Genomic DNA, 24,605 nt, shown 5'->3' on the forward strand with positions numbered 1-24,605 from the left:
ACGACGTCTTTCCTCTAAAAGCTCAAGATAACTTGTGTTATTCCTTCATTATCTCCACAATACAAACTGGCCTAAGAGAGTAACTGGCCTAAAGTCATCCAGTGCTTTCTTACAATTAAGGAAAGTACACTGTATCATACTGCCTCTCATTGTATCACATATCCGGACTTAAAAGAATACGCTATTACCTTATAGTTAAATGGTGGTTCAGTGAGATGCATATATCATCTTAGTTGGACTTATTAGCCAAACCAAAAATAATAATTCCTCAAGCACCATTTCCTGGAGGTCAAGCAAACTAATCTAATAAATACATGAATTATATACCAGGCTTAATGGAGGTAGGTACATTAATTTGCTGTTAGATATCTCAGTCACATCAAGCTAAAGGCAGCATTACAAACAACATCAACATTCTATTGTTACTTTTTGTTTTTTCCATTGTTATCTCAATTTGGTGACTTATTCTATGCAGTTCAAAATTTTTATTAGGGACTGTTGTATTGTTGCTATTAATAGAGTAAATCTATGTATATTTAATCATAACAAAGTATAGCTTTAAAGCAGAGGTGTAGTCTGGGGCCACAAATGTCCTGTTAGCTCTCTTATATATATCCTTGCCCCACACACACTATGGTGATCCCATAGTTCAGCCTTTTTGTTGTTTTTTTCAGGGTTTTGGATAGCGATTTAAGGAGCAAAATATGCACCTTAATTATTGCAAAGTTTTAAATCCCTAATAATTCCTGTCCCTAAAATGCGTCCTGATCCTGCCTTTTTTTGCACTAAGTGCTTTGATTTAATGGTAATTGCACACTCCTGGTCTAATGTAAGAAGACACACACTATTTTAGATGTGTGCTAAAGGCTGCAACAGGCATTGTATTAAAGGCATTAACTCCAACAGGAAAGAAGCTACTCTGTAATGACTTGAATCAAATGTTTGAGTTTTAAGAATTCAGAACACATATGTTGATGTTAAAAGAACTGAAAACAGAATAACTGACCATATTTCATAATAGAAATGTGTTTGTAAATCTTAGTGTGAAATGGTTTAGTCTTTTTTTTTTTTTAAGAAAGTTGCTTGGACTCATGTTTGTTTTCTGTACTTTTCTAGTACTTGATGGTAAAGTTCTTATGCACCAGACAAGAGAAAGCTGAACGGCTGGGAGTACAAGGATTAAGTGTCTTTGGTTATATTCGCTCAGCATCTGAAGAACCTAGCAGAAACAAGATCTGTAGGGAATGTGACAGACTAAATGACGATACCATTTGTGGAATGACTCTTCTTCTAAAAACTCTGTCTTTCATTCAACAACTTGCACAAGATTTGGTATGTGGCATTCTTTTCATTGTAACTTCTCTTCTGTAGAGTGTTTTGTAAAGACATATTGACAACAAGTTTTAATAAGGTCTTAAAAATAAATGATCTTGTTAAGAACGACAATATAAAATGGTGTAAAATTTCAATAAAACCCATTCTGTATGGAATTCAGATATGCGAGGAATTATTAAAGTATTAACCTGAGTGAGATTGCACTCTTCAAAATACAGATTTGCAATTTGAGGCATTTTTATTTGGCCTGTTGCATTTATGTCTCTGAGTTTCTTCCATCATAATTGGGTGTGGCAGCGGGGTCTGTGGTTAGACAGAAATGATCTAGAATGATAATGCTGCTCCTTAGAATAGAATAGAGCTGGAAGGGACCTTGGAGGTCTTCTAGTCCACTCCCCTGTTCAAGCAGGAGAACTTATACCATCTCAGACAAGTGACTGTCTAGCCTCTTAAAAATCTCCAGTGATGAAGTGCCCACGATTTCTGGAGGCAAGCTGTTCCATTGGTTAATTGTCCTCACTGTCAGGAAGTTTCTCCTTAATTTCAGCTTGCTTCTCTTTGTTCAGTTTCCAATCTAATAACATCTAGACTAGATTACCATAACACTTTGAATATACTTCAAAAGTACTCAATAACTAGAATGGTATAGCTTAGGTAATTACAGGTGCATTATTATATGACCCATTTCAGACTTTTAGATGTATTATGCAATTAGCTTTCAGGGATTGGATTCCATTTCAGCAAATAGCAGATCATCAAGTGCATGATTCAAATCCACAGTCTTATTCTGTCATAAATTTTCTATCTTTAGAATGTCACTAGATTTTTTGTTCTCAAAATCAGTTCATTCTCATTGCTATTCAAAAGCTACACCTTTTGTCCTAGCAAAATCTAGTTCACATCAAATTCTTTTCCATTTCATTATTTAGTAATTTCTTTTATAGGTTCAGAAGAAGGAAAGTGGTCAACGATATAAATCATATCTGGACTTCACAGGCCTGGATTTAAAACTTTTCTGGAATTTTTATAGTAAACTTCACCAAAAGTAGGTCCCTTTCGATTATACTAAAAAAAAGTCAGCACAATTAGTTATATTTAGGGTTATCATTGTGGTGGTTATTAATAGCGAAAACCTTCAGCTTTGGTCTGTTGTCAAATACATGAGACTGGCAAGTTACAGCTATAATAAATCATATGCAATTATCAACAGGCACAATGCTGTTGTTCAAAGGAAATCAGTATACTTATACAGTTGAGAAAAATATTAATTTAAAGCAGGTATTAGATTTTCCAGAACTCTGTGTTACACAGGGCCCCACAACCATGTGTTATAAATACTTTCTGCTGATTGGTATGTAGGAAATTACACAATGTAAGGTTCTGTGCTTGGTTATGTTTAGGGAAGGCATTCTAAATGCTGAATTACTGTCTTAACCATAGTTTCATGACAATTGTTTTGTGGCTTCTCCTTGTAGCCCAAGAGAAGAATGCATTGATGCCCAGGCCGTGCTCTTACAACTTCTTCAGAGTTGCTTCTCAATGCTTACATCAGATCCCAAAGCTGCAAAGACTGAGAAAGCTGCTCAGAAAACAACAGTAGAAAGTACAGAAGCAGCAGAGGAACTTTATAAACATTTGTGTGAAGGTGATTCTTCTCATCTTTCATTGCAACCCATGAATTCCATGTAGTTGAGAATTCTTCCTTTAATATAATAATATGAGGCATTTATAGAGCAGGGTAGCTGGCAATTCTTTGAGGAGTTGTGGGAAAAGGGAATGCAAATCCTATGAAATTCCTAGTAACAAGGATCTCCTGCTGATCCTTGATCCCATGATAGATATCTAATCTCAGATCTCAAGATGTCTGGCCTTTGGAGTTGAATATACTTTCTGCTAGGGAAGGAGGAAAACTAACTGTACCTGAAGTTGACCCTTTTATATTCTCCCTACTAGCTTCTCATTGTGGCCAGTTCCTTTTTAACTCAGAAAATTAAAAAAAAAAAATCAGGGACCTTGTGCATAAGAATATCTGTTAATCTCTATTTAATCTCCTATTTGCTGGAGCCCAAGCCTCATTCATCCAGGTTAGATCCTAAGCTACTTCATATTAGCTGCTTTCTGTTGGGGTGGGAGTTGTCATAGCATCTTCCAACCTTTTGTAGGCTTCACAAATTGATGCAAACTGCTGAAATTGTTGCATACCTAGTGGACTGTAATTTATCCTCCCAAAACAAAGATATCCTTAATTGGTATCTTCTTGATGAGTCTTAATGAAAAGAGGAAATACAGATAGTCCCTGACTTACAACAGTTCCTTTAGTGACTGTTCAAAGTTACAACGGCACTGAAAAAAGTGACATGATTGTTTTTTACACTCATGACTGTTATAGCATCCCCATGGTCACGTGATCAAAATTCAAACACTTGGCAACTGGCTCATATTTATGACGGTTGTAACGTCCCAGGATCATGCAATCCTCTTTTGCAATCTTCTGACAAGCAAAGTCAATGAGGAAATCCAAATTCACTTATCAACTGCGTAACTAACTTAACAACTTCAGTGATTTGCTTAACTTTGGCAAGAAAGGTCATAAAGTGAAGCAAAATTCACTTAACAACTGTCTCATTCACAGAAATTTTGGGCTTGATTATGGTCATAAGCTGAGGACTGCATGTATGAGATGAGATTGCAATAGAAACAGCAGGAAAAGGAATTGGAATTCAAAATGTACTTGATATTTCTATCTTTTTTAATGAACAGTTGTTAACAGCAACAATGAGTCCACACCGCTGAAGACTCTGAAGCAGGAAGTGACTAACACATTACTCAATGGAGCAGCCATCTTTTTCCCCCATAGACATACCCGGCGGGAGCAGCTCTTTGCAATGCTGGTATGTTGTGAAGATCAGTGAAATGTAGTTTTTGTTGTATATGTTACTTAAAAGTACTTTTTAAGATTAGATTCTTTAGGTATGTACATCTTCTTCCCCAGTCTACCTCAATCTGCCTCCCAATAACATATTTTTATTAGTCTTAATATTTATTAACTATATTTTATCTTGTACATGTTCATTGTAAATAACACTATCTAGTTAAGTAGATTCCGTTTCTGCCGTTTTGTATCTACCCAACAATCCTTTGAGATATTCCATTCTGCTTATTTATTCTGTTGCCAAAAGTGTATATTTGTGAGAGTTATTTTTAAAAGAGCCTTTTCTATTTTACAGAATAATATTACAGAGCAGAAACACAAGCCATCTGTGCAACTTACTTTCAAATCCCTTTGCGCTTATTTTAGGTAAGCAAGTTAATTTTTGCATTTCTTGATTGAATTATCTCATTGGCATTTTTTTAACATTTTCAAATCTGTCATTTTGTGATATGAATCTGCTGATCATCAGAATGAGATTTCTGCTTCAGGAAACAAAAAAGTAGAAATGGTTAATATAGAAACTGGATCTGAATTACTTAAAAAAATAAACTGTGACCATAAGGATTGAAAAATACATGGCTCTATTTTAGAACCTGCAGCGATTCATATGTTTGTTTATTTTTTGTTTTATTTGTTTCTATCCCACCTTTATTATTTTTACAAATAACTCAAGGTGGTGAACATATTCAGTATACCTTCCTCCTCCTATTGTCCTTACAACAACAACCCTTTGAGGAAGGTTGGATTGAGAGAGAATGACTAACCCAAGGTCACCCAGCTGGCTTTCATGCTAAGGCAAGACTTGAACACATGCTCTCTTACTTTCGAGCCTAGTGTGATAACCACTAGACTAAATTGGCTAAATGATAAATCTTAGCTTCAGTTTTTATTGCTCATACTGGCTGAGGTAGTTGAGGTCAAATTCTGCATTATCTGGAGCAGTTTTTCTCAGTTGTGGCAATTTCCAGGGATGTGTACTTCCAACTTCCAGAATTCCACAGCCAGCACAGCCATTGATAACAATTCTGGCAGTTGAAATACATATGCCTGGAAGTGGCCATGTTTGGGGAACACTGATCTAAAGATTAAGCAGTTGCCAATTCTAATTGGTAATTAACAATACATTATTATGGAAATGTTCTTTCTTTGTCAGTGATCAGGATCCAGGTGGACTTCTACTATTACCAGATAAAGGAACATCTGCAGATGTTGATGTTACTCAAGTGCTAACAGTAATGAGGACCCTCCTGATGGTGATGTCAAAAGAGGTTGTAGTTTTTTAAAATGTTTTTTTTCCATATAGAAGTGATAATTTATATATACATTATTTCTGGAAGGTCTGTGAAAGCTACTTCTGACAATATGTTCCCATAGTTTCAGAATAGGTATACCAGGGTTTTTTTTTTCTGATAAATACTATTGAGGTGGCAATATTGATTGAATTTGCAGAAAATTATTTGCAAATTTAAATACCAATAGAGCTGGTTTTTCCTTAGTCATAACTAAAGCTGAACAGAAAATTTGTAAGTATTTAGTGATAAGCTCTGCTTGATGTAATATCACTATTTTGCACCATTTTAAAATTAAAATGTCTATTGTAAATTGTACAATAGAGTATAGAATGCAGAGTATAATGTTTAATGTTTTTTTTTCCCTTATATGGTGAAGTAGGGATGCCTAATTTTTCTGGCATTGTGTCACATTTGACATTTGAGATCTGCATTAAGCAACAGAAAACTGATTTGATTTCATTTAAATTTATATTTAATTATAATTAAACATATTTGAAAGAACGGTGACCAAGTTGAGGTGGTGGATAGCCAGCAAACTGTTTTCTTTAACTTGGGATAACAAGTTAAACTTAATGATTCAATGCTGTTTCACAGATTTTTTTTTTTAAAAAAAGCCCAAATAGCCATATCCAGACTTCTTATATGATGTTATCCCACCCGCTTTATGGTCCTCAATTGCTTCATCCCAGTCAGGTTGGGCTATTGACTGCCAAAAGATTGTCTACCCTGCTTAATTATTATTGATATGACACTTAGATTTAAAAAGTGCAGTTTTTGTAATGTTGGTACATTTAAAAATAATAAATGTGAGAACAAAAAAAAAATGTGATTTTGAATACCCATTCCTTCAATTAGTTAGTTGTTCTAATTCAGGAGTGGGAACTCACAGGTAACAGCTTCTTTGGTTACATACCTCTTCTGGTCCCCAAGTAGAAAATGTGACCTTTCTTAGGTCAAAAAAAGGGTGTGTATTTTATTTCAGTTGCTTAATTTTTAGTTTTGATTTCTAACAACTTTGAACTTAACTGATTTTTCCCCAGTGTGAAATGTTGATGAAGGACATTGTATTGCAAGATACTGGCCCTATTCTCTCATCCTTATTCTGGTCAGTACAGGGTAGCCTCCTGTCTTGGTGTTACCTGCAACTTAAAGGCAATGATGCAGCATCCAAACATCTTGCCAAAGAAATCCTTACAAAATGTGAGTACTGTATCTGAGGTAATACTCATATGTAGTCACCAACATTTTAGTTTAGCCTACCCTAAAGCAATGTATGTGTCAGTCTCTGAAGATGAAGGTAAATGTAATGCAACATCGTGGGCACCAAGTGACAGAAGCCTGTTGCTGATATTTCCTTTAACTGTTGCCTTATGCTTTTTTTTTTTTTTTGTCTAGATGTACAACAGTTTCTGTCAAATATTAAGACAATTTTAGAGTCTCTCCTATCTCAATACAGCGTGAAAACCACTGTGGAAAAATTAAGCAATTCTGTTTTTGCCATGGTAGTCCGTCAGCTGGTGAGTGAGCTGAATGAGTTCCTACTGCAATTGCCTATTTTCAGTTTGGAGCTTCTTTTTGTAAGTGTTAACATCAGATGCTTTGTGTGTTCCCTAGGTGATCTTTCTGCAGGATTTCTGCATTTTAGACATCCCCCATGGGAGCCTCCTGCAGGATGTTAGCACATTGACAAAATTACTGAATGACCTGTCTGCAGAGTCTGAAAATTGTCCAAATAAGGTAATCTGAGAAAAAAATACAAATGCTTAACAATATTTCATTTTTTTTTTTTTATTAAATGCTCGGATTGTAATACTAACACTGTGGATAAGAAGTCATAGTGAAACATTTAAGTAGATTGCAAGCTTCTGGGTACTTAAGAAACTCTTATCCTCAATTGAAATACATTCCTTTGGTATCTCAGCTTTTTGGTTACCTGTTCCATTCCAGGATCTGTCGCAAAATACTGATAGGCTATTAAAGATTTTAGGATCAGGAAAATATGTGGAGTACATTCCTGGGAGTTCAGAGAGATGCCTGAGATTCTAGGACCAAGTGTAGAGTAGTGGCTCACATGTTAAATAAGGAGTGACAGAGCCAGTTTCTAGTTTATTCTGAACCATAGATTCTCATTGGGCCAGTTAATTTTGGTGGTTTTTTTTTTTCAGTTCAACCTACCTCATGCTAATATTATACTGGGGAAAAATAGGAAGAGAGAGTATTTTGTAAACTTTACTGAGTTCTGAATGAAAATATAAGTATCTAAAAAAATAAATATCTATTGTAGCTGGAATAGCACTGAGAAGTCTGTTTTTATTCATTCAATGAGCCGAGGTGGCGCAGCAGTTAGAGTGCAATACTGCAGGCCACTTTAGCTGACTGTGTTCAGCAGGTCAGCGGTTCAAATCTCACTGGTTCAAGGTTGACTCAGCCTTCCATCCTTCCGAGGTAGGTAAAATGAGGATCCAGATTGTTGGGAGCAATGTAAATATATATATACATTGCTTACTGGTGTACACCGCTTAGAGAGTGCTCGCACTTAAAGTGGTATATAAGTCTCATAAATAAATAAAATAAATAAATTCATTAAATAAGTCTTAGCTCTGTACTGCTCTATTTTTACAACTATTATTTTTAGTACTTGTAGCTGATATTTCTCTTTCCTGCTTAAAGTATGTGCCAAAATCTGTAGAGCACTACAGAGTCTTCAGTTGAATAGCAGGTTTCTAGCCTCTAGCATATGAAGATCCATTGTTAACCAGCTTAAGAAAATCTGATTTTGAAAGTCAGATACAACTTTTAAAATAGAAAAACAGATCCCTGAGTGAGCAGGCCATAGCTATCAGACAAGTCAGGATCTAAAATGAAGGTTTGGATTAATTTTCCATGTGCCCACTGGATAAGTGGTCACAATTGTTTTCTAGATCAAGCTTCAGAGAGTTAACTAATATCTGCTCCTCCTTTTTATTTTATTTGTATCAGATGGGCATAGAAAGCTGGCAGCAGGAGCAGCCAGTGGTACTACGAACATGGACAGCAGAATCTTCTCATAATTACGATAACAACTGCCATGATGTTACTGTCTTCCTGTGCCCAGGAGCAACTTCCTTCGAGGTTGAGTTTGACGAAAGATGTGAAACGGAGCGGAGGCAAGTTGATCAATCCTGTATTAACACTTTTTGGTTAACATTTCCTTTTGGCCTTATTATTAGCTGCATTCTTGAAGCTACAACAAAAGAGATGGTTTTTAGATTGTTTATGTGAGACCAGTTCTAGGACTCTGCTTCCTTAAGAGTCAGAAATTTAAAACCTAGAACCAAAATGTAAGAAGACAAATGGATGGTTCAGAACGATAACATTTGTCTCACATCTTATAACTTCTCTCATCAGGTCCTTTATTGCTAATGTTTGCTACATAAGAAAATGTATTGGTAGTCAGTTTCTTGTAGAGATTGCAGTTTATTGCATTCAAGTGGTCACTTAGTAAGTAGCATCTTCAATTTAATTAAAAACTGTGAGGTATTGACCAAGGTGCTTGTAGAAGGCAGAGGGAATGGCCTTGAAGAATAGGAGGAAGAGCTGCTACCAGGCAATGTCTATGGAGATTCTCAATCATCTAAGTCATGGTTGTCCCAAAGGTGCTTTTTCAAAAGACTTTTCACTTTTCATCCAAGAATCTTCTTCAGTTCACAAACTGAAGAAGCTTCTTGGATATGAAGCAAAACATTTTCAAGGAAAAAAACAAGGAAGTCCAGTTGCCTTTGGGACTACCAAGGCAATGGTCAGATAAAAGCGACTTGACCCAGGCCAAGAATATATCATGAGGAGACATCTCATACACTTCTTAATTTGGAAAAAAAAACAAAACCCAGAAACCACTTGGCAACTTTTCAGCAACATTCTTGGGGAGAGTAGGCTTTCTGCTGTCCTGCTGGTGGGGGCTTCTGCTCGCTATGTAACTCCCTTCTCCATATCAACTTTCTGTTTTCTTTCAGCATCATAATGGGCCTTCTTTCCTTCAGGAGTATTGATGGCCAATATCCATAATGAAAAAAACCTGTCTTGTGGCTCAGTTGCATAACTTGTTTCCAGATTAATCAAAGGGTGCCAAAATTAGTCCATTTAAGACTTGTTCTTTTAATTTGTTCAAAAAAATTGTAGGTATGATTATCTGGAATTTACTGATGCCAAAGGCGCCAAAACTCGCTATGATACCAAAGTTGGCACAGATAAGTGGCCCAAGGTGAGTAATCTCCAGATTCTAAGCAAGAAATGTATATTGATGTGTTGTCATTCCTATCCCTGATATCTGATGTTAACTTGTTTTTCTAACCTGTTACACCTATAAACATCTGGCTGTTTTATTGTTTGGTAGAAAATGACCTTCAAAACTGGCCCTCGGTTGCAGTTTCTTTTTCACTCTGATAGCAGTAATAATGAGTGGGGCTACAAGTTCTCTGTCACAGCCTATGGATTACCTGATGTTGACATTTCTTGGGTCCTGGATTTGCATCTCCTTGTGGCCAAGCTAATGGGGCGCCTAGCTTCACAGAGTATGGTGTTGAAATCTTTACAGGGTGAGTAATTAATAGTTTGATTTTCTTCATTTTGAAACCCTTGATGCTTTTGTAGGTGGGGAATGGATGTGATATGAGACAGCTGAAAATCATTGCTGACTTGCAATTTTTATTCTCAAGGTTTATACTTAAAATGCCTATACATTTAGGAAACAGTGGAAGAAATGCTAAGCAATGTATTTTAAAACAAATACTCAGCATTGGAGCTGAATTTGTCATTTGTCTAAATTCGTTTAGAACTTCTGTGTTTTCAAATCCCACTCACTCATTTATCCTCAAAGGGTTATCTTATCTGAAGTGTTGTACACATCTCTCTCTCCCCCCCCTTTCTCTCTCCCTCCCTCCCTCTCTCTCCCTCTCCCTCGCCCCCCATCCCTCTCTGAGTTGTAAGCCTTGGTGGGGAACACTTCATCCTGACAAAAAAGGAATAAATAATAATTTTGCTAGAAAGTGGATTGGAATAGGGATATCTACCCTCTGGTGCTTTACTTTACTTTAGCCACTACAGTCGCCCAAAGAAGTATTGCTCTGACATGAAATCCAATATCCAACACAAAATAACACCATAACCTATGGCAACACTGAATGCATATATTGAGAGTCTCAGAAGGAATGGAAGCAAGGGTGCCAATAGTGCCAATTTCTAAAATGTTATATGTATTGGCTTGCTTTTATAGTGAATTTACTTTTCATTTTCTACTACCTTACCTTTGTAAATATAGATTACAAACTGTAATCTTAAAATGTATTAAATTTGATAAGGTCTCTGCTATTCTAACTTAGTGTTTATTCTCTTTAGGGGAAGATAGTGAAATAGAATTGCCTCCTACAGAAGCGGCAGCTGTTCTTAACTCTCCTTTATGGAAACCTGTCTTCAGGCATCGGATGTGTTCTGAGCAAACACCAGTAAACAGAAAAGAAAGCCAAACTCATCAGGAAAATAAAAAGGTATTAAGGTTGGCTGCTTACACTTAGTAACACCAATTCAGAGAGCCCTTTGATCATTTTTTCTCTCTTCTTTTCTGACAGATGTTACATCATTCAGGGACTGGAATGCTATGCCACAATTTATCACATTTTGTATCAGAAACAAGTGATCAAAGACTAAGGATGGGATCAGATAGAGTTTGGATTAAAAGCATGTTTAACATCTGTCTGGGAGCAGCTGTAATTAGGCTAGATTTCATTCATGGCAGTGGGAGGATTCTCCTCTTTTTTTCTACCCTAATTTTAGAATTTCTTCAAAGTTCCTGTTCAGTTGTCATGTAATCTTTGTTTTCGTGGACATTCTTTTACTTCCTTGTCTGGAATACTTAGGCTACTACAGCAGAGTGCTGGACTATAGCTCAAACCAAGGATTTATTTCTACAGTATTTACTTTTCAAAAAGAATTTAAAAATATGTGATTTTATAAGAAATTGGAAACCCATAACACAAAGAGTGTTAAGATCATACAGATTTATTTCTCAGTGTTTTATTTCCTGTAATAAATTGTGGCATTGTTACTGATACTTGAATAACCTACTTGAAATCTTAGCTAGTTTGCTGATTTTTCCTTGTCATGGTGAAGCCAACCATCAGCAGACCCCATAACCAGGATATAAGACTGCAACTTTCTTTTTCTAATTCCTTTTCAGTTAGGAAACTAGAAAATGGATCCCCAGATTTTTAGGAATAATGGTCCAGTTTTTTATCGAAATAGGATAGCTTCTTTTTTTGAACTTCTTATTTAAAATTATTTTTAACTACATCTAAGATAAGTTTTTATTCAGTCTAATTAAATGTTTTTATGACATTTGTTTTAATGTTCATATTGAGATTGGATCTTATAATGCTTATAGAATTAATCATTAGGGACCTTGAGTTGGTTTGAAGTAGAAGTTAATCCCTATATCTCTTCTGATGTTCTTTTTTTAGACAATCAATTCAGATGCCAACTGCTGCCATAATTTTCTCCTAGAGTTCTCAAAGTCAGACCCCACCCAGGAGTTCTGTGGGCCAAATTCTGAACTTTTCAAAGGACTCTTACAGGCATGTAATAAACAGGCCCCAAAGACAGATATAGTTGCTGGTTCCACTATCGATCAAGCTGTCCAGTCTACATTTGCTGCTTTGGTGTATCTCTCTCCAGATTTGTATGGGAAGCTGCAAAAATATGGTAACTTCTACATTAGTGAATATATACTTATAACAAAGACTGCTGCTCATATTACATAGCAGTCTTCTGTGACCAGGTGTCCTCCACGTGCTGGATGACAGTGAACATTCAGCATATGGCTTCAGGAATCAGTAATATTACCGGCAGGGAAGGAGTAGTACAAAGTTAATTTTTCCTAGGAAGCTTAATATAGGAAATCACTCTTTCGAACATTCTCCGGTGAATGTTTTTGAGATATGTTTAATTTTCAAGACACCATAGTAGAGTATCATATTTAATTTGGGTGCATTTGCGAGGTTACTTTGTGATTCTTCTACCTCAAAAGATGATAGACACTTTGTTACCTTGGGTCCTAGTTGTCCTTGTCTTCTTAGAGGGAAGACAGGTGTTGGTTTGTAACATATCATTCTGGTTGTTGATATAATTAAACAGCTCAAATGAAAGGGAAAGACATATATTTCTGAAATACTGTAAAGTCATAGACCAAGATGGTTGGGAATTCTGGGTGTGGTACAAAGGTCAGTTCACTATTTTCTCCTCAGCAAAGCTTTGCCACCTCTTTAAAAAAGATCTAGAAAGATTTTGCACTTTGTATGAAGGATGTGCCTTGTTCTTTGACTGATTTAGGCTAAAAGGATCTGTCTTCTTATCTCCATCTTTTTGTCCTTGCAGTGAATAGTGGTGGCAAAACTCCTTTAAGTGAAGAATTTGCACAAGTATATTTGCTGGCAGATGGGATCAGAATATGGATGGTAAGAGGGCTGCTAATTGTTATCATATATTCCTCATTTACTAAGTGAATCACAAAGTGAATCTGGTTCGGAACTGTTCAGAATCAGTCAGATATTGCTTAAATGTTTGAGTATCTCTTTTAGTAGCATTAATCAACTTTTCTTTTATGGGGCAATTAATCCTGCAAAATTCATTTCTCATGGAATCGATCAATATCTGCAAGAGGTGAGGGCTCCCAACTATCCTTTCATTTAAAAAAATAGCATAAAATTTTGCTACTCGACATCAGGGATCCCCAACCCCCAGTCCGCAGCCTGGTTATCAGTCCACAGCCCATTGGGAACTGGACCGTGCAAGCAGTGGGCAAGCACGTGAATGCATGATGCTCTGTATAAATGGTGTGTGCGTGTGCGAAATCACACCCTCTCTCCACCACCACCACCACCACCACCACCGCTTCTATTCTGCAGAGCCAGAAAGGTTGAGGACTGCTGCTCTACATGTCAGGGAGCAGGTTTAGTCGGAGCTGTCCCTCCAAGTATACTAACTTCCCAGAAGAAGAAATCCACTTAAATGGACCTGAGACAAGCATATATTTCACTTATCCATTGGTTTTCTTGATGAGCTACTGATGCAAGAAATGACATGGAAATTATATTGTTAACTCATTCACCCTGCTAAGGGTCGTATACTTCCTGATGCAATCTGATTTCCAAAGACCAAGTGCTTTGCCGAAATCTGAACTGATCATTTTCAAACTTAGGTCTGTTAGTAGTATCCTGTCTATAAACTGGCCATTCTTATATTTTTCTAGGTTTTTCTTTTAAGATGTGAACTTATAATACCATTCCATTGATCTGTTGATTTCCGCTGATTGTGAGGAAATGTCTTTGTGGAGATGTCATCTGAGAAAGGCAAATATGAAATTCTTTCATTCTTTTTTAAACTCTCTTTTCTGCAGCTGGAAATGAAGCAGAAGTTCCTCATGGGCCAGAGAAGTAATGGGGAGGAGCAGCAGGCTGGTGAGATGACCGAGGTAAACCCAGAATGTCTTGGTAAGTCTCTTTCTGCACTTGCCTCTTTTTGCAATCTTATTAGTTATTAATCATATGTCCATTCTCCAAAGGACCTTTTGAAGAACATTTGTCTTTCTCACAAAAAAATAAAAAATGGCTTCATTAATAACTTACCACCCCCTCTTAAAATGCAACCAGATAACTCTTCATTCTGTACTTTGCTCCCTTTTCTATAAACCCATTTCTCCAGCTGTCCTTATTAATCAGCAAAGATCCAGTAAAAATTAGCCAAAAATATTCACAGGCATTTCTGAATATTATAATCACAGAAATAACAAAGAATCACCAAAGAGAAACACTTATCTGTATTGGTAGAAAGTCTCTCTTTAGCTGAATAAATTATAATCCAAAAATTTCATTAGAAATGTAGGTTCTAGAGCCCATAAATTGGGGTGTGAACGTAAGGGAAGACCCTCTCTCCTTATTGCTCACTTCACTAGCTGATTGAGAAAAGCTCAATTTCTGTGACCTTCTTGTGAGGAATGACAGTCCAGAGGACACATGTGTTGATTTCAGGTTTCCTCCTTATTTCCAGAGGGAGAAAAAGCATTCCTAAGTATAACTGGTGGCAAAACAGTTTGGAGCACCATCTCCCGTTGAAAATGGTTAAACTGCCATTTTCCCCACCAGAAGTCAGCCCAATAATACAACTTAAAAACTAAACATAATCCAGAAACTTAAAATTAAATCATTTAAAATGTATCCATATACAGCAAGAATAAAAATGTTTTGTGGTGTATTTTTAAAAATCCTGAACAAGTTTTAAAGGAACATTCCAAAATCAGGGCAGCAGAAGTCTGTCTTGGTTGAAAATAATAGATCAATCTAGAAAGAGGCAGTGAGAAAGCTTTTCTCTGATCTTCATGCATGAGATACTCCTTCAGATATTTGAACTCTAAGCAACTCAGGGTACTAGCACCTTGAATTAGGTTCATTAGCAAGTTAAAAAAAAAATTCAGTTTAGTTACGTTCCTCTTAGGCCAGTAAGGAAGCATCTACAGCCACAGAGGATTGCTAAGACCTTCTGCTTTTCTAGAAATGCCTGACACATTTGATGACTGGCTTTTCTGTTTCCCAGTAGTCCCAAGGTCTTGTTTTCAACTGGGATTGTGTTTGAATTGCAACAACCAGCCTCAGTTTGCCATTGGCTGGATTGACAAAATAGTGCACTGATGTGCTTAAGGCTAACCCTGAAATTTGCAGAAGAACCCAAGGCATTATTCTACAGTAATAGCTGCTTTAATTTATGTGAAATTTGTATTGCTTTTTTATAGTCTGCTTCACTCATTCACTCACTCACTCACTCACTTGGAAATGCTGTATTCCAAAAGTGAGTGTTCCAGTTTTCTAAATAAAAACCTCAAGAATGGTCTGAGAATCTGGGGTGCAGAGTGCTGCTTGTGCTGTTCTTACAAAAACTTATATTGCCTTCTATTGTAGCACAGCAGTGTATCCAGAAAAGTCTTCTGTTGCTGAATTTTTTGCCTGTACGGCCCAAGATTGAAGGCCTTAACTCTGATCATCTGGAGGACCCTGGGCAAGTCCTTAATGGTAAACGCCACAGGACAAGTTCTGTAGTAGAAGCAGATTTCCAAGCCTCACATCTATCACCTGCTTGTGAAGCAACTGGTTTTCCTTTCCCAGAGGGAGGTCAAAACTCTGAACTCAAGAAAAAACAAGTGCCCGATTCCCCACAGAGGGAACTGGCTTCAGCATCCCAAAATAGTTCCCTGGAAAAAAACTCAGAGCCAGAAGAAACCTTGTCCCCCCCTTCTACCCCGACCCGCAAGCCTCCATTCAGCCGTGGACGGCTACGACTCCTCTCCTTCCGTTCAATGGAAGAATCTAAACCTGCACCCAGCATAAAGGAGAAATATCCCATCTTGAAAGACATCTTGGATTTCATTAAAGATCAATCTCTTTCTCATGAAAGGTGAGCCACATTGTCCCCTGGATGCAAATCTGTGTATAGGGCTGATAGTATTTTCTGCTTTAGGGTTCCAGGAGTGGATAAGTTGTTTAACCCTGTAAGTTATAGTCAAGAAAAACTGCAAACAAACCTCAGATACTTAACAGGAATGGATCAAATGCAAGGAAATATATTTTCATAGTTATTTCAGTACTTAAACAGAGCAAAATAGTCCCTGTTTTAGTAAAGAGAATATTTGTTTCAGTTTATAGTTTTAGAGCAGATATAGAGTGGATTATTCTACAGAAAAGAAATTAGGCAATTAACTTTGAAAGTTCAACAACAACCTGAATTAATGTCAGAACAAAGCAAATATAGAGCTTGAACTTCTCTTTGAAATTGCGTAAGGCAACAGAAATAGCATTTTCTTTTGATTGCTTTAGCTAGTGTTGATCTCTGAAGTATGGCAAACAAACTGAAAGCTATGTTTCTAATGATGCAAGGGAAGGAACATTGTTGTGAAAACGATAGTGGTTCTAACTGGTTCCTCAGGACTTGAGACTTGACAGGATAGTGGAAGGCAACCATTCAGGTGCTCCAAGATCCATGATCAGCAATTCATGCCAAGCTATCCTATGCTAATTTGGAGGAAAGACATTATCTGTTTTATCTGAAGTTTAATCCACAACTTGAGCAAGACTTGTAACTTTTTCCCTACCAAGATTCTATTAATTCTGAATTTGGTTCCATGTAATCTGATGCATCCAATATCTAATGATGATGGTGGTGATATTCTGTCATTTCATTTGGATTTGTGTTTTATCCCCAGTGTCGTGAAAGTCCTTGCTTTGAAGAAGACTCAAGCCAAAAATATTTTGGAAGTGCTGAAGATGATCCTCCAGTGCCTAAAATCCCTCAGCCAACCTCACTGTTTTGTTCCACCTTGCATCATTTTCCTGCTGGAACTTTTAGCTTGCCAGAAAGACTTCACAAAGTAAGATACGATGAAAACCATTTCCTTGACATTTGATCAACTTAGACCAGTGGTGGCGAACCTATGACACATGTGCCAGAGGCGGCCCTCAGAGCCCTCTCTGTGGGCATGCATGCTGTGCCCCGGAGATGGCGAGGGACTGGCCCCTGCCACCCTGGCCCCGCCCACCCAGTCTGCCATCACCACCGTGGCCATGCCCACCCAGCATCCGGTGATAAATAAGTGGGTTTTGGATTGCAGTTTGGGCACTGGGTCTCTAAAAGGTTCACCATCACTGACTTAGACCATAAATAATTGAACATGTGTGTTTTGGAATGTCCACTTATCCATGGAATGTCCTATCCCCACATCCCATATATATATATAGATGTAAAATAGATATCATGGAAGGATTTATGATGTAGTTCATCAGCCAGCCTTATGCTGTTGGTTTTTATTTTTTTATTTTTTATTTTTTTTTTGCTTGTTTCCAGCTATTTTGGACACTTAGAAGGGTGTGGAGCTGAATTACACCGGGAAATTCGGGAATCCTTCTACCAGCTGCTTCACTTCTTAGTCAATGCTTTGAAAGGATTTAACAACTACAGTGACAAGTATGAGCCTTATTCATAAAGCATGCTAAATTACTCTTTAATCTTATTGCTTATCTTGGTAATGGATCTTCTTGGTAGCCAATGGTCCTTCTTATTTGCTCATTTTGTATACATACATACATATATTTTTCTGAAACATTTGAGATATTATTTTTATATGGATTTTATTGGTATATCTGATTGTTAGCCTCTCAGTGCTACCAGGAATGAATACTATAAAAATATTATAAATAATCACCATGTATTGTTTGTAATGGATGAGAAGGAAGGGATCCGTTTCTCTGAGATTATTTCATTGTTATATTCAGATTTTGCTAGGTTGAATGCTGTTTTCTCTGAAAAAAAGTTTTGAGTTGCTGTCAGTCTGTTGATTCACAGGGATAAACATCTATATGTCTTGATTATGTTACTCATAGAAACTATTATTCCAGTCAGTGAGTTATAAAAAAAATTAGCTGGACTTTCTTGGTCTCTCAAATTAAACTTTCTTCTAGAAAGGGAAATCCTGAAAATTCAGTGTCCTTTTTAAAAACCTATATTGCCAGGATAACAGTAGGTCTTAACTAAGTGAAGTTTGGTTTTCCCACAATTCAGTTAATATCTAGATCAGTTTATATACCATTTATAGCTGATTTTGTGATATATTTAATAATTATATTAATTTAGTGATGCTAAGAATTACACAGACTGAAAGAGATAAGCAAATCTTGTTTTGTCTTTCTGAAGAAATAAAAAGCTATTAAACTAAAACTAAACCTGGTACATTTCAGACAGACAGTGACACATTTTCATTTCACATTAAATTTGACTAATCAAACCTTAGGCAAAATGTGTGGTTATAGTCAATATAAGTGTGTAAAGATTTGCTGACTTCCATGCAATGGTCTCTTATTTGTTTCTTTGTTGGATTTCAATTTATTGTTAGAAATGTATCAATATATGGAGTAAGATTCAGGAATTTTTAATGTTAATAGCCATTAGGTGACATTTCATTTTTTGTATACCCTTACTGGTATAACTGAATACAACTGTTCCACTAATGGAGATGGCGAGTTATCATTACCTTGGCATAGGAAGAATGAAAGCTGTATTCTGAATATAACTAGATGACACTAAATGGGAAGAGGCTATATCAACCAAATCATAAATGTTGCTCCATTTGACAAGTGAAAGAGTCCCATTTTCTTACATCTGGTTAGTTGGAAAAACAAAATAGTTTTCATGTTGTTCACCTGCCAGCTTCTGGCTGTTCCTATGCTCCAAAATTTAGGTTCTTCTCATTGATTAATGTGTCTGATTGCCATGTAAAGTCATCTTAGTTGGCAGCTATTACACAATCTTCCTGGTAGTTAAATTATATATTATATAAGCAGGATGCCTTGAACATAGCAGCACTCAATTTCATTAGATTATTATTTGTTTAGATCATTACTGCCTGCCTTGTCCTGTGTGCAGACATGTCTCCTTCACTTTTTGGATATGGGCTGGGAGGCAAACGATCTTTCCTTCTTCGTTGATATTCAGCTGCCACGTCTCCTCCTCACCATGTCACAAGAGAACATAAGTACACATGACAAGATAATTTGGTAAGTCAGAAAAACATGTAATATTAAAAAGAGAAGTCAGTGAAATAATTTAAGAATATCTTTGTACATGGATATTTTCCACAACCGCTTTGAAGGCTGTTCATTAAAAAGGTATTCATTATAAATACCAAATGTTAATTTGAATATTGATTGCAAATTAAAGCTTGGGGAAAAGCAATAACAGGACATTGATTGTATATAAGGATTGAATGCAAATACAATTAAAATATGTATAAACTAAAAATTATTGATAAATGTAACAAAGATGTTTTTACTTAATTGATAATAATAAGAACTGTATTAGCCTAATATGAGATAGTAGATATTAAGGGAAAAAGAGAGGAAATATCTGATGTTGTAATTTGAGATTTATACTAAAGACTTATGTATGTTATTGAACTATTGATTAACCCAGTCACCACGTTGCTTTTTAAATAATTGTAAAATTAGAAAATTAATAAAATATTATTTAAAAGTTAGTAAAAATCTTTAAATGACTATATATAGAACGTGTTAGTATTGTGAAAATTATGACTTCACTATTAGTCACTTTCTGCGAAGAGGGAATAGAATTATAGCCTTAGGTTTTGTTTTGTTTTTTATTTAGAATAATGTAATTGTTGCTTAAAGCTTGATTTAGATTTGTCTGCAACTGCACACAGGCATCAATGCACTGCAGATGGGTTGATGGGTGTGCATAAGTTGCAGATAGCTGCAAAAGAGTTGACACACACACCTCCCAAATCTCAACTACATGTTGTGCAAAGATGTGCATCCTGCATGGTAATTGGTTAATAAGACTATATTTTCTATGCTTTGTTGTTTGGGTGCCCTCCCCCCAGCCAGGAGGTTAACATTTGCAAATGTTTAAATGCAACAGCAATGCAACCATCTCCCAATTACATATATATACATTACCTCACATGCAGTGAAGCAGAAGTCTAATCCTAACTTTAGTTGTTTTTGAGCATTAGGCAAAGTTGGCCCTTGTTTTTCTTGAAAAGGAATAAAAGTTTAAACTGTGGGAAATTTAAAAACTGGGAAATTAAAAATAATGTTCCATAAGTAAGGGCAAATTACTTTCTTAAAACATTGTCAAGAAAAAAAACTTACAATGCAGTCAAGCTTGGCTTGGGAGCATCTTCACTATTATTTTTACTATTTGTAATTATACTTACATCTAATTGGTCATTCGTTTCCACTGGCGTACAGAAGCAAATAGGGCTGCTTACTTAATAGATATATGCAAAGAGGATAGAACCATGAAACCAGCTTATACTGAGTAATGATTGTAAATGTTGAGCTCCAACAGATTGGAGGTGTTAGGCTGAAAAAAACCCACTACAATTGCTCTCCCCTGTTGTCTCTGTCTGTCTCTCTCTCTCTCGCTCTCCCTCTCCCTCTCTCTCACTAATGAGATATAAAAAGCTAAAGGTGTCCTTATGGGTTTTATTCTGCTCGTCGTAGCCAATTTTAGGAGGCAGTGCTCATCTCCATTTCTTTAACTGATTGAACCAGCGCCAGCCAAAGATGTTTCCATAGTCACATGACCAGCATGACAAATCGTATGGCCAAACACAGAACGCTATTACTTTCCCACTGAAGTGGTACCTGTTTATCTCCTTGCATTTACATGCTTTCAAACTGCTAGGTTAGCAGGAGTTGAGGCAAGTGACAGGAGCTCACTCTATCACACGGTGGTAGGACTTGAACCTCTGGAGTGTAGACCTTCTCCCGTGTCTTTTACGCCACTGAGCCTCTTCTAATCAAATATGGGATGCTGCAATTAAAGTTCTACTGATAATATTTAATTATACATTTTTATTGAAGGTGAAGCAATAATTGTGAAGCAGGTAAGCCTATTCTGCCTGGATATTTAGGTTTTCTGTTAATATTATCTTAGAGGTATTTCATCTTTTGTGAGAAAGAAGATGAAAAGCATATTTTAAGATGACATTTCTGTCTGTCATATGTTAAAGCTGTACTTAATTTTTTTTTAAAATCTCTCTCTACAACTGGATTTCCTGCTTTTAACGTTGCACTTCAGTTACTATATATTTCCTACCCAAAGGTCTTGCTAGCTAAAAATGCTAGGCTAAGAGCATTACATTTCAAAAGCAGCAACACAGAGAATGCTGATTACTGAACCAGAAACTGCAGCTTCTTCCTTTTAGTTTTGCTTATGCAAATTTGTTGGAGATGGTCTTTCTGGCTTTGTCATTGTTCTAAATGAGTTTTTAATGTAATGCTTTGTTCTCAGCCAGTGCAACAAAGAAGAAGAAATTGCAGACTACAAGCAAAACTCAGAGTGGATGGATGAATGCCAGGAAGGAGTTTTTGAAACCTGGTGTGACAAGATAAGCCAAGCAGACCCTGATAAGCAGAGAAAGGTCATAAGGATAAAAATGTTAACATGGGGTTTTTTTCAGATAAAAAAGTTTTTAAAACAGTGATGTGCTGTAGCTTACATATGTTAAATCTTTTGGACAGCAGTAAGACTGGAAGAGTCTGTTCAGTAATATCTGAACAGTTAATCCTCGACTTTTGACTGTAATAGCCTGGCAATTAGGGTCATAAGTTGTAACAGTTATAAAATGAGTCATCACATGGCCAATTTTACCATCTTAGTTGTTGTTAAGCAAACCCCTTTTTTTTTTTTTTGGCTCTGGGCCAGTTTTTGCTGGAAACCAGAAGTAAATGCCAGTTTACAGCAGAAACATAAACTGCGGTTCTGGCAGAAACATAAATCATAGTTGTGTGATTGCAGAATGCTGCAAACAGCCATAAATACAGACCTGTTGCCAGGTACTCAAAGCACAGCAGAGGTAATCAAAACTTCAAAACCAGGTTGTAAGTTTTTGAAGGAGGGTCTGTTGTAACTTCAGACAGTCCCTAAGTGACCATCATATGTTGAGGACTACTGTTGTGGCTTTGGGAACCTTCCATATCCAAGCCTCAGTTGAGCTTTAAAGAGTTAAGCTATTATAGAATTTTTCAAAACACAGACAAAATATAATATGTATTTCTTCCCTTTGAAATTCAAACCAATTCTGTCAGTGAAATTACTTCCAGGTTTTGGAAAATGCCATCTTTCTTGGATTCCCATTTCTATCTGATTGCCCATGTGCTTTTCTCCAGTTTTCACTAGGTGGGAAAATAGCACAACATCCCCACTATCCCTAGCCATTTTGTTATTTATTGTTCATCAGCGTTTTATCACTATTTCTTTCTAGATGCACATGTTCATTGCCCGCTACTGTGACCTGTTACATGTGGATATATCATGCGATGGATGTGATGAGATTGCTCCGTGGCATCGTTACCGCTGTTTGCAATGCAATGATATGGATCTGTGTAAAACATGCTTTCTGGGTAAGGTAGATAGATGGAAACTGTATCATAGGCTTAATTTCCCATAATGGAGCTGTAGTTCAACTTCCACTGTTATACTGAGAGTCAGTTGGGGGGGGGGGCATGCAGGTGTATACACCCACACACATACATGCACACTTAGACAAATATATTCACAAAGTAACTCCACAATTTAACAAAGTGTGGAAGGATATTTGTTGAAACCAAAAGTCTATGTCCATTAAATTTAAGTAGGCTTTTTTGAATTTCTGTAGCAATACTGACAGTGATGTGATGTCATAGGCAGCTACTCTTCTAGATGTAAACCATACAGATGATTATAGGAGGTGGAGAATGGGTATTTCAAACCTTTCCAATTAACAAATGTAGGATTGTGTAACTAGGAAATGTCTAATTGTCCTTACAGTTGTTTGCTGCCAGGGGTGTTGTTAAGAGTTATTATTTTTTAGATTTTTATCCCACCTTTTTATATATAACTCATATTTAATGCTTAGGCCTCCTATTTTCCTCACTGCAAGAACCTTGAGAGGTGGGTTGGACTGAGAGAAAATAACTTGCCCCAAATCACTTAATCAGCTTTCATGCCTACAGGAAGCCTAGACCTCATAGTTACCCAATAGCTTTCTTTTTTAAATCATGTACATAAAGTTAAATTTTGTTTGTTGCAGCTGAATAGCAATAAACACTTGATTTATTAAATCAAGTGTTTATTGCTATTTATCTATACACACATCCCACCATTACCTTGAAAAAAATGGAAACGTTTTAAATAAAACTATTCAATAATACAATGCTAATTATGCTAATAATACAATGCTAATTAGTCTCATGGCCAGTTCGTTACATGATTCTCTGAAATAAACTTAAAACAATCTGCTGATTTCTTAACTATTAACATTTCTCTGGAGTAATATATCAGCTTCTTGTGGAATGATATTTATACAGCAAGCAGAGCAGTTATTTTGCGGCACAGTTTCTTAGCTTCTTCAGTAGGAAAAAAACAGGCAGCAGGGCAATGCATCTACTGGCCCCCAGTTACATGACAATTTAGGATGTGTGTCTTTGAGGCTTTAGATCAGTGTTTTATAAACTTTAACATGTTTGGACCATAATTCCCCAACCACCAGTGGAGAATGACCTGCAGGACAACAATGCAGCATGTGAATAATGGAATGATGTGTTTTGCATTTGCCTACTAAAAGGTGGAGTGAGACCTGAAGGTCACGAGGCCAGTCATGATATGATTAACATGGAGTATGCCTGCAATCACTGCCAAGGGATTATTGTTGGCCAGCGCATTAACTGCAATGTGTGTGAAGATTTTGACCTTTGCTATGGATGCTACTCTACAAAGAAATACTCTGAAAGGTACTGGCCTATCAGCAGCTACTAAAAGCCAGCCTATCACTTGGTCATATTTGGGTGTCATTTCTCTATGTATTTACACTGTCTTTGGTATATGAAGAAAGATGGCTGGGGGAGGATGAAAGGAACAAAACGGGATTATTGAAAAGATTTAATTTCTTAGAAAACCACTTTGGTTATTCCATTCTGCTTTGCTTTACTATCCTCTCCTATAAGCAAAGGTTTTCTATATTGATAATCCTCAACCTATGACCATAGTGGAGCTTGCCCATCAAGTTGTAAGATGTGATGGTCATAAAGCGTGTTGGTCACATGACAAACCCAATTTTATAACCTTTTTTGCTGCGGTCAATAAATGAACCAAGCAAATTTCAATTTTTGGCAAAACCATCATAAAATGCCGCAAACAGCCATAAATGCAGCTCAATTGCCAAGAGCCTGAGGTTCAGTCACATGACAGAGAGGGCCACTGGATTACCTGTACTGCAGTGCTGTTCTTCCTCATCCTTATAGAATTGAAAATTTATTGATTCATCTCTGCTTCCAGTATATCCTGATCTTATTTGCATAATTTCTATCAATTTTTACTATAGTCTTTGACATTGTTCCCAATATTTGGTATATGCGTAAGAAGAGCTGCTTCTGTTTAAGCAAAAACCTAGTATCTATAAAATCATTGATTTTTCA

The 24,605-nt window shown here is 36.6% G+C and overlaps 1 protein-coding gene across 1 annotated transcript in view; it reads left to right on the forward strand.

Annotated features, from left to right (window-relative positions):
• Positions 1-24,605, forward strand: part of ZZEF1 (zinc finger ZZ-type and EF-hand domain containing 1) — a 75,160-nt gene that overhangs the window by 23,450 nt on the left and 27,105 nt on the right. The window contains exons 13-35 of the mRNA XM_039334652.1: positions 1,117-1,332; positions 2,280-2,380; positions 2,811-2,980; positions 4,096-4,226; positions 4,563-4,633; positions 5,421-5,535; positions 6,600-6,759; positions 6,955-7,076; positions 7,174-7,296; positions 8,539-8,705; positions 9,718-9,799; positions 9,932-10,133; positions 10,933-11,081; positions 12,051-12,291; positions 12,964-13,043; positions 13,985-14,078; positions 15,540-16,032; positions 16,838-17,002; positions 17,476-17,595; positions 19,020-19,181; positions 21,442-21,571; positions 22,415-22,553; positions 23,756-23,921. Coding sequence (XP_039190586.1) covers positions 1,117-1,332; positions 2,280-2,380; positions 2,811-2,980; positions 4,096-4,226; positions 4,563-4,633; positions 5,421-5,535; positions 6,600-6,759; positions 6,955-7,076; positions 7,174-7,296; positions 8,539-8,705; positions 9,718-9,799; positions 9,932-10,133; positions 10,933-11,081; positions 12,051-12,291; positions 12,964-13,043; positions 13,985-14,078; positions 15,540-16,032; positions 16,838-17,002; positions 17,476-17,595; positions 19,020-19,181; positions 21,442-21,571; positions 22,415-22,553; positions 23,756-23,921 — 3,599 coding nt within the window. The remainder of the gene's footprint in view (positions 1-1,116; positions 1,333-2,279; positions 2,381-2,810; positions 2,981-4,095; positions 4,227-4,562; positions 4,634-5,420; positions 5,536-6,599; positions 6,760-6,954; positions 7,077-7,173; positions 7,297-8,538; positions 8,706-9,717; positions 9,800-9,931; positions 10,134-10,932; positions 11,082-12,050; positions 12,292-12,963; positions 13,044-13,984; positions 14,079-15,539; positions 16,033-16,837; positions 17,003-17,475; positions 17,596-19,019; positions 19,182-21,441; positions 21,572-22,414; positions 22,554-23,755; positions 23,922-24,605) is intronic.

The sequence above is a fragment of the Crotalus tigris genome, unplaced genomic scaffold (genome assembly GCF_016545835.1).
Source record: "Crotalus tigris isolate CLP2741 ecotype Arizona unplaced genomic scaffold, ASM1654583v1 scf7180000017632.1879674, whole genome shotgun sequence".
NCBI classification, from domain to species: Eukaryota; Metazoa; Chordata; class Lepidosauria; order Squamata; family Viperidae; genus Crotalus; species Crotalus tigris.